The sequence below is a fragment of the Trichomycterus rosablanca genome, chromosome 11 (assembly GCF_030014385.1).
Source record: "Trichomycterus rosablanca isolate fTriRos1 chromosome 11, fTriRos1.hap1, whole genome shotgun sequence".
NCBI lineage: Eukaryota > Metazoa > Chordata > Actinopteri > Siluriformes > Trichomycteridae > Trichomycterus > Trichomycterus rosablanca.
Window position 1 is genome coordinate 4,466,258 of NC_085998.1, and position 19,752 is coordinate 4,486,009.

General features: G+C 41.7%; 1 protein-coding gene across 2 annotated transcripts in view; it reads right to left on the reverse strand.

Moving 5' to 3' along the window:
• The window catches only part of LOC134323391 (BTB/POZ domain-containing protein kctd15), a 48,495-nt gene extending 31,129 nt beyond the window's left edge, over nucleotides 1-17,366 (reverse strand). Inside the window, exons 1-2 of one of the 2 annotated variants that reach the window (XM_063004916.1) lie at nucleotides 16,892-17,366; nucleotides 3,710-3,885 (exon numbers count right to left, since the gene is read on the reverse strand). In XM_063004916.1, coding sequence (XP_062860986.1) covers nucleotides 3,710-3,873 — 164 coding nt within the window. In that variant the 5' untranslated portion in view covers nucleotides 3,874-3,885; nucleotides 16,892-17,366. Of the gene's footprint in view, nucleotides 1-3,709; nucleotides 3,886-16,431; nucleotides 16,647-16,891 lie in introns of those variants that run through there. The other variant, XM_063004914.1, reaches the window with a different exon arrangement.
• Nucleotides 17,367-19,752: the final 2,386 nt, after the last annotated feature.

Sequence of the window (19,752 nt, forward strand, 5' to 3'; positions counted from 1 at the left end):
AAAAATGTAATTCAGAATCTCATTTAAGCTTCTTTTATTTTAACAACAAACTGTACGGCATAATAATCTGGCACAAAACTAAATGTAAACAGGGTTTATGTTCATATTATCAAATTCTCAAGTGCTCCGTATTAAACAAAGTGCAGCACGTGTTCATGGCATTCAGTACACAAAGCAAAGTGCTTAAACTTATAGCAGAGATAAAATAGTTAGATGTAGCCACGTCTCATTAAGTCAAACGTACAGTAACGACAGAATGAGCCCAGATTCTAACCTACACATTCACTCCAAACTTACTTCACATTCTAAGCCATGTAAACACAGTGGTGAGTGTTTCACATGAGAAGCTTCTTGCGCTTTGATCGCTGCGGCAATCGCAAAAATCACGAGCCCAACGGAGCAAGTGCACGGCGCGTGTGAAGTAAGAAATACGGTATTACAAGATCTCCGCGATTAAGAAGCTTAATTAAAAATATAGAAGTAAAATGCGCCGGATCTCCGCGATTAAGAATTTGAAACAATATAGATGTGCAGCATGGCGCTGGTGCTGCTGTGGTACCATCAAAGCTCTGCACAGTGTACAAACCACCTTTTAGTTCTGTGCCAGTTTTAAGTATCACCAAACTTTTGATGATTTGGGTCTTGGGTTGAAAGCTCTCTACAATCGGCCTCTGACTGCTGCAGACGGCATTTTTTAAGACGGCGCTTAATGCCCCCTACCAGTGACTGGACCAAACACGCAGCAGGTAGTGCTGAGGGAATCATATGAACGCTTATATGAATGGAAACGCTGTAGAAATAAAAAACGAAGCATCGACTTAAAATGTCGACGTCATCGACTAGGCCGACCAATCGAGGCAGCCCTAACTGAGAGTGCACTGACAAGTGCACCTTCTAATTGCTAGGCTGTTTGGCCAGCTCCAGAAAAAGCCAGTTATGTCTGTGTAGATGCTTTGTTATTCATATTTATTTACTGTTTACACACTTTACAACAATTTATAATTGCTTGTTTTACAGTATCAGTAATCTGTCTGTCCCTCATTTTAAAGTCAGTCCATCCATGTTTGTATGTTCGTGTCTGTTTTTTCTGTCTTTCTGTTTATCCATCTAAACATCTGATCACAATTATTTTTGCTCATTATTAAATAGATCACTTTCAATATGCAGGTAATTTAGCTAAAACATGGATATTATTTTTAACAGCTAAAATCAAGCATGTTTTTATTTTATTCTTAAAACTCTGATAAGGAAACATTGCACACGAGATGCTAATACATGCTGGACAAGACCCCACATGTTCATTCTTTTACACTTACTCATATTTCCTGTTGCAGCTACATATATTCCTTATAATCAGTGGCCAAACTCCAGCTGCTGATGTTTTGTTTAAAATGAACCTTTGCAATATATTTAAATAACTTGTATATATTTAAAGTCTTTCAATTCCTTGATGACATTCAGCTTTAAAACAGCTGTAAAACTTCTCAATTACATTCACTGAATTATTTATTCTGTATATATGTATTATATGTGTGTTTTTCTTTCTTTCTTTATTAGTTTTTAAACAGAATCGACTATTTTACCACCCAGAAAATGTCCTGCAGTGCAGCAACTCCTACATTACAGATTGTGTTTTAAGAATATTTACAACTATTCAAAAATATGTTCAGAATGTTGAATTAATTTCACAGTATAGACACAGACGGGGACAGATCACCACCGACTTTTGTTCTTTCTGTCCGTCAACCCAGAAAAAGTAACTTATTGGCTTTTTAAAATGTGTTTTTACAGTTTTATACTTTACATTTCTTTTTAAATCGTTCATTTTTTTTATTGGCTGTACTGCAGTTATGCTGTAAAAAGTTAAATTATCTACACATATCACCACATGGTCACAACCATCTGACATTTTTTGGAACTTTGGAATGTTAAACTTTTATTTAATGAGTTAAATGTGTTCAGTAAAGAAAGTTGTGTATAAAAGTGTAAATCATGTGAAGTTAAAAATGATCTGTGTGTGTTTTAGTATGCCGGTCTGAAGGGAAGTGCCTGACTTAATGCACACAGGACTATAAATACCTGAAAAAATTGCAACTACAATTCGAATATGATGATTTGATTTCATTAATTTTGCAGTTGCACTTGCTTACACACTTCCTGTTTCTAATTAGATCTTATGATAGTGTAGCAATACTCCTTAAATCATCAGAGAACTGATGATCGGATGATGTGAGGAACTAATAAACTGATGATCTGATGATGTGATGAATTGATTATCTGATGTGATGAATTAATACACTGATGATCTGATGAATTAATACACTGATGATCTGATCTGATGAATTAATACACTGATGATCTGATGATCTGATGAATTAATACACTGATGATGTGATGAATTAATACACTGATGATCGGATGATCTGATGAATTAATACACTGATGATCGGATGATGTGATGAATTAATACACTGATGATCTGATGATGTGATGAATTAATACACTGATGATCTGATGATGTGATGAATTAATACACTGATGATCGGATGATGTGATGAATTAATACACTGATGATCGGATGATGTGATGAATTAATACACTGATGATCGGATGATGTGATGAATTAATACACTGATGATGTGATGAATTAATACACTGATGATCTGATGAATTAATACACTGATGATCGGATGATGTGATGAATTAATACACTGATGATCTGATGAATTAATACACTGATGATCGGATGATGTGATGAATTAATACACTGATGATCGGATGATGTGATGAATTAATACACTGATGATCTGATGAATTAATACACTGATGATCTGATCTGATGAATTAATACACTGATGATCGGATGATGTGATGAATTAATACACTGATGATCGGATGATGTGATGAATTAATACACTGATGATGTGATGAATTAATACACTGATGATCTGATCTGATGAATTAATACACTGATGATCTGATGATGTGATGAATTAATACACTGATGATCTGATGATGTGATGAATTAATACACTGATGATCGGATGATGTGATGAATTAATACACTGATGATCGGATGATGTGATGAATTAATACACTGATGATCGGATGATGTGATGAATTAATACACTGATGATGTGATGAATTAATACACTGATGATCTGATGAATTAATACACTGATGATCGGATGATGTGATGAATTAATACACTGATGATCTGATGAATTAATACACTGATGATCGGATGATGTGATGAATTAATACACTGATGATCGGATGATGTGATGAATTAATACACTGATGATCTGATGAATTAATACACTGATGATCTGATCTGATGAATTAATACACTGATGATCGGATGATGTGATGAATTAATACACTGATGATCGGATGATGTGATGAATTAATACACTGATGATGTGATGAATTAATACACTGATGATCTGATCTGATGAATTAATACACTGATGATCTGATGATGTGATGAATTAATACACTGATGATCGGATGAATTAATACACTGATGATCTGATGAATTAATACACTGATGATCGGATGATGTGATGAATTAATACACTGATGATCGGATGAATAGATAAATTGATAATCTGATGATGTGATGATCTGATATCTTCACACTCTTATAGTAGAACAGCTGTAGCAGAAAAAATGAAGTCAAAAGAACTGAGAAATCTGAAGCTCTTACCTGGAGTCGGGGTACTTGGTGAGTGTGGCCAAGCTGCTGGTGTACATGTGACCCCCCACATCGATGTGCACGGGCGCGTTGGCTTTGGTGAGCTGAGCTGGCAGCGGGATGCCCTGGGCTGCCAACGGAGAGACCGGCGAGCGGGTCAGAGACAGGCGCGACATGCTTCTTCCTTCCTGAAAGCAGACGAACGGGAAAGCCATGGAGAGAGCGACGTCAGTGATGCTGTGCTGCCGTGGCGTGTTAGAATCACACAGCATTTCCTTCAGCGCCACACACCCCTCGCCCTTTATCAGCTCGCTTCCTCATCTGCCCCGTCGCCTATTTAGCTTACAAATTATTGCCACGGCTCTAATTAAGTGTGTTTGTGCCGTCTTTTCGCCGGCGTGGCCCCGGGGCAGAATGGAAACATGTTTATTAGAGATGCAGAGACACGGACGCTAAGGTGTTCGCCTCTGGGGAGAAACGGGAGCGCAAGGGGAGAGAAAAAGAAGAAGTATCTTGCGAGTTACTAATTAAAGGTGCCATGCTATGTGTTAGTCGTGTCAGGCTCAGACGTTGTGCAACCAATCTGAGGATTTTAGGAAGGGGTGGGATAGGGTGCGTGTTCACAACCACCTTCTGACACATTTTCCACCAATCACTGGGGCGTCTACTGGAAGGAAAACTGAATGTGAGTGAAGGAATCACTTCAACAGTCACCAAGATGCCAGTGTTATGTGCTTCTGGTTTCTAGCGATCTCAGACCGAAGTCATGATGCACCGGGTAGTGAGCATATCACCAGTATGTACTAGTGTGGAAGGAACTTCCCATCTTCAAAAGACCAAGACCTTCATCACCTCTTTATGTTTGTTGGTTTTGTTTGATTTTAATGTCATGTTTTACACTCTTTGGTTACATTCATGACAGAAGCGGTGGTGGTTACTACTTACACAAGATTCATCAGTTCACAAGGTTATATCGAACACAGTCCAGTTCACCTCACTTGAACGTCTTTGGACTGTGGGAGGAAACCGGAGCACCCGGAGGAACCCAGGACCTACCCACTTAGCCACCGTGCTGCCCCATCACCTCTTCACTTAGCACTTAAGTTGGGAACTAACATGCACTTGCTAATCTTCTATACTACCTGTCAAAAACACTTCCACCTATAGCTATGTTCCAAAGGGGTTTCAGCAGATCCATGGATCCATGGATCGTCATCTACTTGAACTACAGTAGGAAATGTTTACTGGAAGTCACTCTGGATAATAGCGCTTGCTAAATGCCAAAAATTGAAAATTTAATGTCAATGTACATCATTAATTGCAAGCAGGTGTACTGGTATGCCACACTTTATACACATCAGCAATTTATATTGTGTTGATGTTTTTTTTATTATAAAAGATAATCCTTTAAAACTGTAAGATAAGAAAAGATAAATAGAAAAATGTGATATAAGGAAACGGTGAAAAATAATGCAATAATTTAAATAAAATAGTTTTCTGTAAAAGCTGAGGATACAAGTTGTGTTTTATGTTTTATTTAAAAATAAGTACAGTTTGGGAATGGAGGTTGATTCCACCTGGCTGAAGGCTGCTTCATCTCAGTGATCTGAAAGACCTGCAGGATTTGTATTTTTAAAGTAGGTCAAAGATTTATTTTAGTCTGAGGGTGTTATGTAACCTGTACACAAGCAGGACTGGTTTATTATCAATTCTGCATTAACCTGAAAGTAGGGCTGGCAGCGATCTGACACTCTGTATCGGTACGATATTAATCGGTTCCAAATCATTGGAGATCTCTCACATCCTCAAAAATGAATCCATTAGTGTTATGCATACTTGTATAGCATTTCCTAATGAACTTGTTCTTCTCATCAAGTGTCTTAAATGAACCTGTTTTAGCTGTTGGTGGAAAGCTGACTTGGTTGGTGATGTTAGACACCGACTAATGATGTGAGTAAACTAGTACAATAATTCTGATTTGTTTTTTTTTCTTTGTGCTTTGGACTCCTGGTCAGCACTAAGTTTAGTCTTGTGCTGAATAAGATGAAGTCTGTTTTGTTTTTGCTTAGTTAAAGGAAACTGTATTGCACCCAGTTGTTCATTAGTTCTGTATTAGTGTGTTTAGTGTAGTAGTCATTAGATAAAGGAGCTAAGTTTCGCCAGCACAGCTATGAAAGGAAAATTATATTATTAGCTCCTCAGTGTTAAATCTGCATTCAGAAACGCCCGTTTCCTCTGCATGTATAAAACACAACGCCAGTTTGTTTATTCTGTTGGTGAACAAGTAATGATTTAATCTCAAAGTACCTTCTCACAGTAAAAAAACATCCACACCAAACCTCCATACAGATACAAAACATCCACACAGTCCTCAACACAGTTACCAAACCTCCACACAAACCTCCACACAATCCTCAACACAGTTACTAAACCTCCACACAAACCTCCACACAATCCTCAACACAGTTACTAAACCTCCACACAAACCTCCACACAATCCTCAACACAGTTACTAAACCTCCACACAATCCTCAACACAGTTATCAAACCTCCACACAAACCTCCACACAATCCTCAACACAGTTACTAAACCTCCACACAATCCTCAACACAGTTACTAAACCTCCACACAAACCTCCACACAATCCTCAACACAGTTACTAAACCTCCACACAATCCTCAACACAGTTACTAAACCTCCACACAAACCTCCACACAATCCTCAACACAGTTACTAAACCTCCACACAATCCTCAACACAGTTACCAAACCTCCACACAAACCTCCACACAATCCTCAACACAGTTACTAAACCTCCACACAAACCTCCACACAATCCTCAACACAGTTACTAAACCTCCACACAATCCTCAACACAGTTACCAAACCTCCACACAAACCTCCACACAATCCTCAACACAGTTACCAAACCTCCACACAAACCTCCACACAATCCTCAACACAGTTACTAAACCTCCACACAAACCTCCACACAATCCTCAACACAGTTACTAAACCTCCACACAAACCTCCACACAATCCTCAACACAGTTACTAAACCTCCACACAATCCTCAACACAGTTACTAAACCTCCACACAAACCTCCACACAATCCTCAACACAGTTACCAAACCTCCACACAAACCTCCACACAATCCTCAACACAGTTACTAAACCTCCACACAAACCTCCACACAATCCTCAACACAGTTACTAAACCTCCACACAAACCTCCACACAATCCTCAACACAGTTACTAAACCTCCACACAATCCTCAACACAGTTACTAAACCTCCACACAAACCTCCACACAATCCTCAACAGTTACCAAACCTCCACACAAACCTCCACACAATCCTCAACACAGTTACTAAACCTCCACACAATCCTCAACACAGTTACCAAACCTCCACACAAACCTCCACACAATCTTTAACACAGTTACTAAACCTCCACACAATCCTCAACACAGTTACCAAACCTCCACACAAACCTCCACACAATCTTCAACACAGTTACTAAACCTCCACACAGTCCTCAACACAGTTACCACACCTCCACAAAATCCTCAACACAGTTACCACACCTCCACACAATCCTCAACACAGTTACCACACCTCCACACAATCCTCAACACAGTTACTAAACCTCCACACAATCCTCAACACAGTTACCACACCTCCACACAATCCTCAACACAGTTACCACACCTCCACACAGTCCTCAACAGTTACCAAACATCCACACAAACCTCAACAAAGTTACTAAACCTCCACACAATCCTCAACAGTTACCACACCTCCACACAATCCTCAACACAGTTACCACACCTCCACACAATCCTCAACACAGTTACCACACCTCCACACAATCCTCAACACAGTTACTAAACCTCCACAAAATCCTCAACACAGTTACCACACCTCCACACAGTCCTCAACACAGTTACCACACCTCCACAAAATCCTCAACACAGTTACCACACCTCCACACAGTCCTCAACAGTTACTAAACCTCCACACAAACCTCAACAGTTACCAAACATCCACACAAACCTCAACACAGTTACTAAACCTCCACACAATCCTCAACACAGTTACTAAACCTCCACACAATCCTCAACACAGTTACTAAACCTCCACACAATCCTCAACACAGTTACTAAACCTCCACACAGTCCTCAACAGTTACTAAACCTCCACACAAACCTCAACAGTTACTAAACCTCCACACAATCCTCAACACAGTTACTAAACCTCCACACAATCCTCAACACAGTTACTAAACCTCCACACAATCCTCAACACAGTTACCACACCTCCACACAGTCCTCAACACAGTTACCACACCTCCACAAAATCCTCAACACAGTTACCACACCTCCACACAATCCTCAACAAAGTTACCACACCTCCACACAATCCTCAACACAGTTACTAAACCTCCACACAAACATCCACACAGTTACCACACCTCCACACAATCCTCAACACAGTTACTAAACCTCCACACAAACATCCACACAGTTACTAAACCTCCACACAAACCTCCACACAGTTACTAAACATCCACACAAACCTCAACAGTTACTAAACCTCCACACAATCCTCAACACAGTTACTAAACCTCCACACAATCCTCAACACAGTTACTAAACCTCCACACAATCCTCAACACAGTTACCACACCTCCACACAGTCCTCAACACAGTTACCACACCTCCACAAAATCCTCAACACAGTTACCACACCTCCACACAATCCTCAACAAAGTTACCACACCTCCACACAATCCTCAACACAGTTACTAAACCTCCACACAAACATCCACACAGTTACCACACCTCCACACAATCCTCAACACAGTTACTAAACCTCCACACAAACATCCACACAGTTACTAAACCTCCACACAAACCTCCACACAATCCTCAACACAGTTACTAAACCTCCACACAATCCTCAACACAGTTACTAAACCTCCACACAAACCTCCACACAATCCTCAACAGTTACCAAACCTCCACACAAACCTCCACACAATCCTCAACACAGTTACTAAACCTCCACACAATCCTCAACACAGTTACCAAACCTCCACACAAACCTCCACACAATCTTTAACACAGTTACTAAACCTCCACACAATCCTCAACACAGTTACCAAACCTCCACACAAACCTCCACACAATCTTCAACACAGTTACTAAACCTCCACACAATCCTCAACACAGTTACTAAACCTCCACAAAATCCTCAACACAGTTACCACACCTCCACACAGTCCTCAACACAGTTACCACACCTCCACAAAATCCTCAACACAGTTACCACACCTCCACACAATCCTCAACACAGTTACCACACCTCCACACAATCCTCAACACAGTTACTAAACCTCCACACAATCCTCAACACAGTTACCACACCTCCACACAATCCTCAACACAGTTACCACACCTCCACACAGTCCTCAACAGTTACCAAACATCCACACAAACCTCAACAAAGTTACTAAACCTCCACACAATCCTCAACAGTTACCACACCTCCACACAATCCTCAACACAGTTACCACACCTCCACACAATCCTCAACACAGTTACCACACCTCCACACAATCCTCAACACAGTTACTAAACCTCCACAAAATCCTCAACACAGTTACCACACCTCCACACAGTCCTCAACACAGTTACCACACCTCCACAAAATCCTCAACACAGTTACCACACCTCCACACAGTCCTCAACAGTTACTAAACCTCCACACAAACCTCAACAGTTACCAAACATCCACACAAACCTCAACACAGTTACTAAACCTCCACACAATCCTCAACACAGTTACTAAACCTCCACACAATCCTCAACACAGTTACTAAACCTCCACACAATCCTCAACACAGTTACTAAACCTCCACACAGTCCTCAACAGTTACTAAACCTCCACACAAACCTCAACAGTTACTAAACCTCCACACAATCCTCAACACAGTTACTAAACCTCCACACAATCCTCAACACAGTTACTAAACCTCCACACAATCCTCAACACAGTTACCACACCTCCACACAGTCCTCAACACAGTTACCACACCTCCACAAAATCCTCAACACAGTTACCACACCTCCACACAATCCTCAACAAAGTTACCACACCTCCACACAATCCTCAACACAGTTACTAAACCTCCACACAAACATCCACACAGTTACCACACCTCCACACAATCCTCAACACAGTTACTAAACCTCCACACAAACATCCACACAGTTACTAAACCTCCACACAATCCTCAACACAGTTACTAAACATCCACACAAACATCCACACAGTTACTAAACCTCCACACAATCCTCAACACAGTTACTAAACCTCCACACAATCCTCAACACAGTTACCAAACCTCCACACAATCCTCCACACAGTTACCACACCTCCACACAATCCTCAACACAGTTACTAAACCTCCACACAATCCTCAACAGTTACCACACCTCCACACAATCCTCAACACAGTTACCACACCTCCACACAATCCTCAATACAGTTACTAAACCTCCACAAAATCCTCAACACAGTTACCACACCTCCACACAATCCTCAACACAGTTACCACACCTCCACACAGTCCTCAACACAGTTACCACACCTCCACACAGTCCTCAACACAGTTACCACACCTCCACACAATCCTCAACACAGTTACCACACCTCCACACAATCCTCAACACAGTTACCACACCTCCACAAAATCCTCAACACAGTTACCACACCTCCACACAGTCCTCAACACAGTTACTAAACCTCCACACAAACATCCAGTTACTAAACCTCCACACAAATCTCAAGTTACCAAACATCCACACAAACCTCAACAAAGTTACTAAACCTCCACACAATCCTCAACAGTTACCACACCTCCAACACAATCCTCAACACAGTTACCACACCTCCACACAATACTCAACACAGTTACTAAACCTCCACACAATCCTCAACACAGTTACCACACCTCCACACAATCCTCAACACAGTTACCACACCTCCACACAATCCTCAACACAGTTACCACACCTCCACAAAATCCTCAACACAGTTACCACACCTCCACACAGTCCTCAACACAGTTACTAAACCTCCACACAAACATCCAGTTACTAAACCTCCACACAAACCTCAAGTTACCAAACATCCACACAAACCTCAACAAAGTTACTAAACCTCCACACAATCCTCAACACAGTTACTAAACCTCCACACAATCCTCAACACAGTTACCACACCTCCACAAAATCCTCAACACAGTTACCACACCTCCACACAGTCCTCAACACAGTTACTAAACCTCCACACAAACATCCAGTTACTAAACCTCCACACAAACCTCAAGTTACCAAACATCCACACAAACCTCAACAAAGTTACTAAACCTCCACACAATCCTCAACACAGTTACTAAACCTCCACACAATCCTCAACACAGTTACTAAACCTCCACAAAATCCTCAACACAGTTACCACACCTCCACACAGTCCTCAACACAGTTACTAAACCTCCACACAAACATCCAGTTACTAAACCTCCACACAAACCTCAAGTTACCAAACATCCACACAAACCTCAACAAAGTTACTAAACCTCCACACAATCCTCAACACAGTTACCACACCTCCACACAATCCTCAACAGTTACCACACCTCCACAAAATCCTCAACACAGTTACTAAACCTCCACACAATCCTCAACACAGTTACTAAACCTCCACACAATCCTCAACACAGTTACTAATCCTCCACACAATCCTCAACACAGTTACTAAACCTCCACACAATCCTCAACAAAGTTACTAAACCTCCACACAATCCTCAACACAGTTACCACACCTCCACAAAATCCTCAACACAGTTACCAAACCTCCACACAATCCTCAACACAGTTACCACACCTCCACACAATCCTCAACACAGTTACTAATCCTCCACACAATCCTCAACACAGTTACTAAACCTCCACACAATCCTCAACACAGTTACCACACCTCCACACAGTCCTCAACACAGTTACTAAACCTCCACACAATCCTCAACAGTTACTAATCCTCCACACAATCCTCAACACAGTTACTAAACCTCCACACAATCCTCAACAAAGTTACTAAACCTCCACACAATCCTCAACAAAGTTACTAAACCTCCACGCAATCCTCAACACAGTTACCAAACCTCCACAATCCTCAACACAGTTACCACACCTCCACACAATCCTCAACACAGTTACTAAACCTCCACAAAATCCTCAACAGTTACCAAACCTCCACAATCCTCAACACAGTTACTAAACCTCCACACAATCCTCAACACAGTTACTAATCCTCCACACAATCCTCAACACAGTTACTAAACCTCCACACAATCCTCAACAAAGTTACTAAACCTCCACACAATCCTCAACACAGTTACCACACCTCCACAAAATCCTCAACACAGTTACCAAACCTCCACACAATCCTCAACACAGTTACCACACCTCCACACAATCCTCAACACAGTTACTAATCCTCCACACAATCCTCAACACAGTTACTAAACCTCCACACAATTCTCAACACAGTTACCACACCTCCACACAGTCCTCAACACAGTTACTAAACCTCCACACAATCCTCAACAGTTACTAATCCTCCACACAATCCTCAACACAGTTACTAAACCTCCACACAATCCTCAACAAAGTTACTAAACCTCCACACAATCCTCAACAAAGTTACTAAACCTCCACACAATCCTCAACACAGTTACCAAACCTCCACAATCCTCAACACAGTTACCACACCTCCACACAATCCTCAACACAGTTACTAAACCTCCACAAAATCCTCAACACAGTTACCACACCTCCACAATCCTCAACACAGTTACCACACCTCCACAAAATCCTCAACACAGTTACCAAACCTCCACACAAACCTTCACACAAACCTCCACAGTTACCAAACCTCCACACAAACCTCCACACAGTTACTAAACCTCCACACAGTTATCAAACCTTCACACAGTTAATAAACCTCCACACAGTTCATGTTACTTAAATGTTAATAACAGCAGTCACAGTCATAAGGCAGCGTGTGTTATGAAAGCAGTGCTGATGTGCAGTAATGTGCAGTTTAAAGTTACCCACTGTATTTTTAGAGGTACTGTTACAACCTAAACTGACATACACCTCTGTGGTCCTTTCAGCAGCCAGTATAGTGGTCAGTTTAGTCTAGAGGTGCCTGACTATGGTCCTGTATGGTCAGAGTGCAACAGAGTGAAGTTTTAACACTGTTGTGTTGAGCAAAAATAAACTCCAAGTAACCCCTAGTTAGCATAAAAATTATTATTTATTATTGTTTTATTAAGGACACAACTATATAATTGCCTCCTTTAGTCTGCTCAAGGAGGATGGAGTTTTTAAATACCGTGTCCACTCACTGTCCACTCTATTGGACACTCCTACCTAGTTGGTCCACCTTGTAGACGTAAAGTCAGAGACGATCGCTCATCTATTGCTGCTGTTTGAGTTGGTCATCTTCAGTGGTCACAGGACACTGCCCACGGGGCGCTGTTGGCTGGATATTTTTGGTTGGTGTACTTTTCTCAGTCCAGCAGTGACAATGAGGTGTTTAAAAACTTCATCAGGATTGCTGTGTCTGATCCACTCATACCAGCACAACACACACTAACACACCACCACCATGTCAGTGTCACTGCAGTGCTGAGAATGATCCACCACCTAAATGATACCTGCTCTGTGGGGGTCATGACCATTGAAGAACTGCATGAAAGGGGGGTAACTATTATGTATATGAGTAATTAAAACTTGGTAATTGATCAATCAGCACATATTAAATATGTTTAAGAACTATCTGTTAACTTTACTGACATTTACTGGTAAATTTGTACCAGAGGGTTTTTTGTGCTGTGGACTGAAGTTAAATTGCCGATGCAACTCCATCAAAATCATTCCTGCTGAACTGCTGAATGTCGTTGGCATCTGAAACGACTTTACCCACAGTAAATATTTCTAACCACTGACCAAAACTATTTTAGGACCTTTTAGTCAATTTGTAATCAAGCACAATGTTTTTTTCTCTTCTTTGAAATATTTTCCAGACTTTCCAAGTTATTCTTCAGTTTTACTTTGTAATTTACTGAGTTTTACTTTACCATTGCTGACTCTGATTTGGGGTTTTAGACCTGGAACTCCATGAGGCTGCTTTAAAACAAGATTCTATAGTGAAAAGCACTTCGCAAATATATTAACTCGCATTTGATTACATTGTGGGCTAAACAAAAAAACTGGCCAAACTATATCTGTAGTGTATAACATATAGCTTTACATTTTCCCTGCTTTACACTATTACAGTACATGAACTAAATTCCAGTACTGTGAAAGATTTTATGGAAAGGACTTCAACACCAAGTTCTTCCATGTGTTCTCTCAAAAAAAAAAAAAGAAGAGTTTCCAGGGTGTTGCCCGTGTGCTCAGGGCACGCAGCCTTAAGCAATCAGGCTCTTTTAATACTGGATGACACATTCAGATCCCAGTGAAAGATGAAAAAAGGGCTCAAGTTCTTGGCATATGAGCTTTCCAAGCTTTCCTTATAGCCGGAGGGGATTGAAACCCAAAGCCCTGATGTTAATGTTGGACAAATATACTTGCTCTCTCTCTCTCTCTCTCTCTCTCTCTCAGCCTCCCTCTCTTCTACACAAATAGGAGGTGTGGCGGACATGCATGGAACATTTCATTGCAGTGCACTATATAAGTTAGTATCCAGTCCATACAGATACAGAACACAAATGTACACACCACCACCAACAGGTACACCAGCAATTTTCACTGAACTTAAAACACCTCAAAGATTCTCTTTCATTTGTACAAGGGGCATTTTCATAAAAAACTCAATTGAATCGTTGGATAGAGTTTTACCCTCTTCATGTGTGTCCATCTGGACCAAACAATGCTAATTTAATACTGTAGATCCTATTTTATGTTTGCATTGTACAGCACTTTGGTTGACTTTGTCATTTTAAATGTGCTTTATAAATAAATTTTACTTACTTACTTACTTACAACAGTTCAGTCTTAATACAATATTTAATACAACTTGTTGATGTTGCATTTGTCATTAATTTATTTTGACAAAGCGCCCTGCACTGGGTGCCAAATAATTCGCAGTTCATTCCCTAACACCTAGGGACAACTTGGAGTACCCATTCCACCCTTCGCAAGTTTTAGGGAGGTGGGAGGACACCAAAGTACCCAGAGGAAACACTTATGGGCACTAGGAAGACATGCAAAACTCCTCACAGACATTGACCGTGGGCAGAGATCGAACCCAGGTCCTCGAGTCCATCTGCTTTGCCACTATGCCACCCACTATCAGGAATTTGTGTTCGAGAATTTAACCTCGAGGTTTGCTGAGCCAAGCGTCACTCTGTTTCCACACTTAAGGTGGAAGTTGGATGGAAATGCTTGTGGAAGTAAAGGAAGTGTGCAGCTAAGCCATAGATAACGCATATCTACAGTATAACCAGTTTCATTACCTTCTGCATGAAATTAGAGGCTGTCTGTGGAGCACAAGCAAACGTTGATGACTGACTTCCACCATGATGCTTAAAGGAAGAACATCAACTATTTTACTACTTCTCCAGCTGTTTTATATCATTGGGTAGATCAGTTTGCTTGATGATCGCACTAACTCACCTCGTCCACATTCATAAGCTCAAAGATCCCTGATTTATTAGCATTGGATGGGTGACAAGGGAGGCAGGAATGCCTATTCCAACCAGAGACTAACTAGCTCTTAGAATTGGCGAACGCTTTTCTGCTGGAAGGCTCGACAGTCAGTATCACAAGTTTCTAGAGTTAGTTTGCTACCCCTGAAATGATGTAGTCCACAAAAGAGCAGCACAGTTCTGGTGGGCATTAACCTAAACCCATCAGCGCTACACATTAATTAGTAATTAAGTCTCACTGACCAGTGAGTGCATTGTGTCCAGGGAAACTCACCCTGGACAGGGCGCCAATCTATTGCGTGGCGAAACACATTCCCTTACTCCACCATCTGAATGTTTTTGGGAAGTGGGAGAAGAACAGAATAGCCGGAAGAACCACACAGCAGAACATGTCGTACTCTATAAAGACAGTGACTGTTAACGAGGATCGAACCCAGGTCCAGAGGGTCTATGTCCATGTGCATTAGTTCAGTACTGGAGACTTTTGCTGCATGAGCTGCTACAAATATATGTGTCTTTTATTCAAGAATTCGAACCATTAAGCTGGTCTGGATAGACAATAAATATAGGATAAAATATACATTTAAACAAATGATGGTTTGCATTGAATATATAGTGCATTGCTTTGGCTCTAAAGCACATTTAGATGAATGATTCACATGGCAGAGTCTAGACTGTGTGATGTTTAAATAGACTGAAATATTCCCATTTGAATATGCTAAATATTTTGAATATAAATGAGACTATAGTTCGTGTAGCCTGTAGTGATGATGAAGTTATATACAGCTTATAGCCTATACATGTTTTTTTGCATTAGTGATGTAACAAATGTCTGTACCCAAACCTAAATAAGCAGACTAATGTATGTTCCGTTAAATTACGGTTCTTTAGGGTAGAAATATCGAAATAAAATGCGAATAACATGCGATAATAGAAAACGAGCCCTACCGTCTCAAACATCGTAGAGTCCCGGACCGCGACTGCAAAATCCCACTCGACGCGTTTCGCTCTGCTTTCTCTTTTCTACAAGTTTCTGTAAGCCTGTCACAATTCAGCGCGAAGAAACACGACCTATTAACCCCAAACAACGTCGAAAGAAGGGAAATAAAACCCTCGATCCGCGATGAATCCCGTGTGTTCGATAGATCGATCGGAATCAAAATCAACGCTGCGGCTTTAACGGTCTATATGCCGGCGTTGCCTTGGTTACGTTCAAACCCGCATACTAGCGTACTAAACAGTACGTCCAGATCGAACGTCGGCGAAACGTTGAAAGCCCGGACACGCGTACTACATAGTAGGCAAGAATAGTATGCGACCAGATCGGCGCCTATACTATTAGGAAGTAGTCTCTAAAGCGAGCAGATCGGTTCAGACTTCAAACCGGAGCGTGTGACGCTTTTCTTACCTTTAAAAGGTTTCAGCTTCTTCCTTCAGTTCTCTTAATTTTCTTCTGATTCTCTGTGTTAACTTTATCCTCCTCCAGTCGTCCTGCGTATCTTCAGATTGCTATCTTCAAGAGTCCAAAAATAAAAAGGTCGCTTAGGCTATAAGGGAGGAAAAAGGCTTCAGCGGGATAAATAACAGAGCAGAGCCGGGTTTTTTAAAAAAAAAGGGAAAAGAAAGAAAGAAAGAAGTGAAAGGAGAAATGTGTAGCTCCGGGCAGCACAGACGCCTCTGGGGCTGAAGGATTATGGCTCCAATTAACTGGAGCCAGCCTCACAATCTCTCAGTCATGTTCTCCCTCTTCTGGCTATTCACTAGAACCATTAGTGCTTTGGCTTGGCGGAAAATAAGCTCAAGTTGTGCTTCAGGGTCACGTCGTTGAAACGGACTGTTTAAAGGCAGATATTTTAATCATCGCAGTTTGCTCTGATGTAAGATTCTCCTCAGGCGCTGTAGCAGCGAGGCGAAACAACACGTTTTAAACCCGAATCTGTGTTTTTTCCCCTTTTTTCGAGGAAGAAACGAACTTGTTGAAGCAGATGCGCAAAACAAAACTATTTTTTAGATATAAATGACTATATATATCCCTGAATAGAGCTCATGCGGCGTCTCTCTCTCTCTCTCTCTCTCTCTCTCTCCTGTAGGCAGTTAAAACCAAATGACGTCTATCAGGGAAAAGCGCTCTCGCGAGCGCTCGCGGCCAAGCGCGCCATTTCAATCAGAGCGCGAGCGCGCGCAACCCTCAACAGCCCCCACCGTCCCTGTTCACCCTCAGCAAACAGCCGTTAAAACCGTTAAGACCGTTAAAATTTAAAAAAATTAAAAAAAAAAAACTCTTTTAAACATTCTTACAGTTACATTTCAACGTTTACACACAATCGTGAGAGACACAGAGTCAAAAAGTATTTGGACACCCATTCTAATGATCGAATTCAGGTGTTTCAGACACATTTACGTTTTCAGCATTCAGCAGACTTACACTTTTGTAACAGTATATTATCTAAGCAATTGAGAGTTATGCCTAGCTCACACTACACCATTCTTCCCCTGATTTTCTCTCGCCGACTGGTCGGCGCTAGATTTGCCGACTCGGGAGCAACTCGGCGTTCGCTCGGCAGTCGAAACTCGGCTCTCAATCGCTATGTGTGAACTACTCAACAACTCGATCCGCCGCTCAGGTGGCGCAGCTGTAAAAACACACGCTGAAACCAGAGCTGGGATCTCAAATACATCGTGCCTGAGGTGGCTGAGCGGCCACACGAACAACGATTGGACTGTTGTTCATATGGGCGGGACTAAGCCGGATGGGGTCTCTCTCTCATGACTGGTGCAATTACGACCTCTGCTGGCTGATTGATGGCGCCTGCACAGAGACGGGAAAAGAGTGCTTTCAGGGTGTGTCTCTCCGTACACAACGCTGAGCTGCACTGCACTTATCAAAGTAGGTGATAAGATGCATACGGCTGCTGCCCATGTGTCGGAGGGGGCGTGGGTTAGCTTTGTTCTCCTCAATCAGAGCATGGATCGGCATTAGTGGAGAGGAAGCGTGACGCAACGGGGCAATTGGACCCGCAAAAAAAAGGGAAGAAAAGGGGAGAAAATGCATAAAGAATATATATATATATACAGTGTATCACAAAAGTGAGTACACCCCTCACATTTCTGCAAATATTGTATTATATCTTTTCATGGGACAACACTATAGAAATAAAACTTGGATATAATTTAGAGTAGTCAGTGTACAACTTGTATAGCAGTGTAGATTTACTGTCTTCTGAAAATAACTCAACACACAGCCATTAATGTCTAAATAGCTGGCAACATAAGTGAGTACACCCCACAGTGAACATGTCCAAATTGTGCCCAAAGTGTCAATATTTTGTGTGACCACCATTATTATCCAGCACTGCCTTAACCCTCCTGGGCATGGAATTCACCAGAGCTGCACAGGTTGCTACTGGAATCCTCTTCCACTCCTCCATGATGACATCACGGAGCTGGTGGATGTTAGACACCTTGAACTCCTCCACCTTCCACTTGAGGATGCGCCACAGGTGCTCAATTGGGTTTAGTCCATCACCTTTACCTTCAGCTTCCTCAGCAAGGCAGTTGTCATCTTGGAGGTTGTGTTTGGGGTCGTTATCCTGTTGGAAAACTGCCATGAGGCCCAGTTTTCGAAGGGAGGGGATCATGCTCTGTTTCAGAATGTCACAGTACATGTTGGAATTCATGTTTCCCTCAATGAACTGCAGCTCCCCAGTGCCAGCAACAATCATGCAGCCCAAGACCATGATGCTACCACCACCATGCTTGACTGTAGGCAAGATACAGTTGTCTTGGTACTTCTCACCAGGGCGCTGCCACACATGCTGGACACCATCTGAGCCAAACAAGTTTATCTTGGTCTCGTCAGACCACAGGTCATTCCAGTAATCCATGTTCTTGGACTGCTTGTCTTCAGCAAACTGTTTGCGGGCTTTCTTGTGCGTCAGCTTCCTTCTGGGATGACGACCATGCAGACCGAGTTTATGCAGTGTGCGGCGTATGGTCTGAGCACTGACAGGCTGACCTCCCACGTCTTCAACCTCTGCAGCAATGCTGGCAGCACTCATGTGTCTATTTTTTAAAGCCAACCTCTGGATATGACGCCGAACACGTGGACTCGACTTCTTTGGTCGACCCTGGCAAAGCCTGTTCCGAGTGGAACCTGTCCTGGAAAACCACTGTATGACCTTGGCCACCATGCTGTAGCTCAGTTTCAGGGTGTTAGCAATCTTCTTATAGCCCAGGCCATCTTTGTGGAGAGCAACAATTCTATTTCTC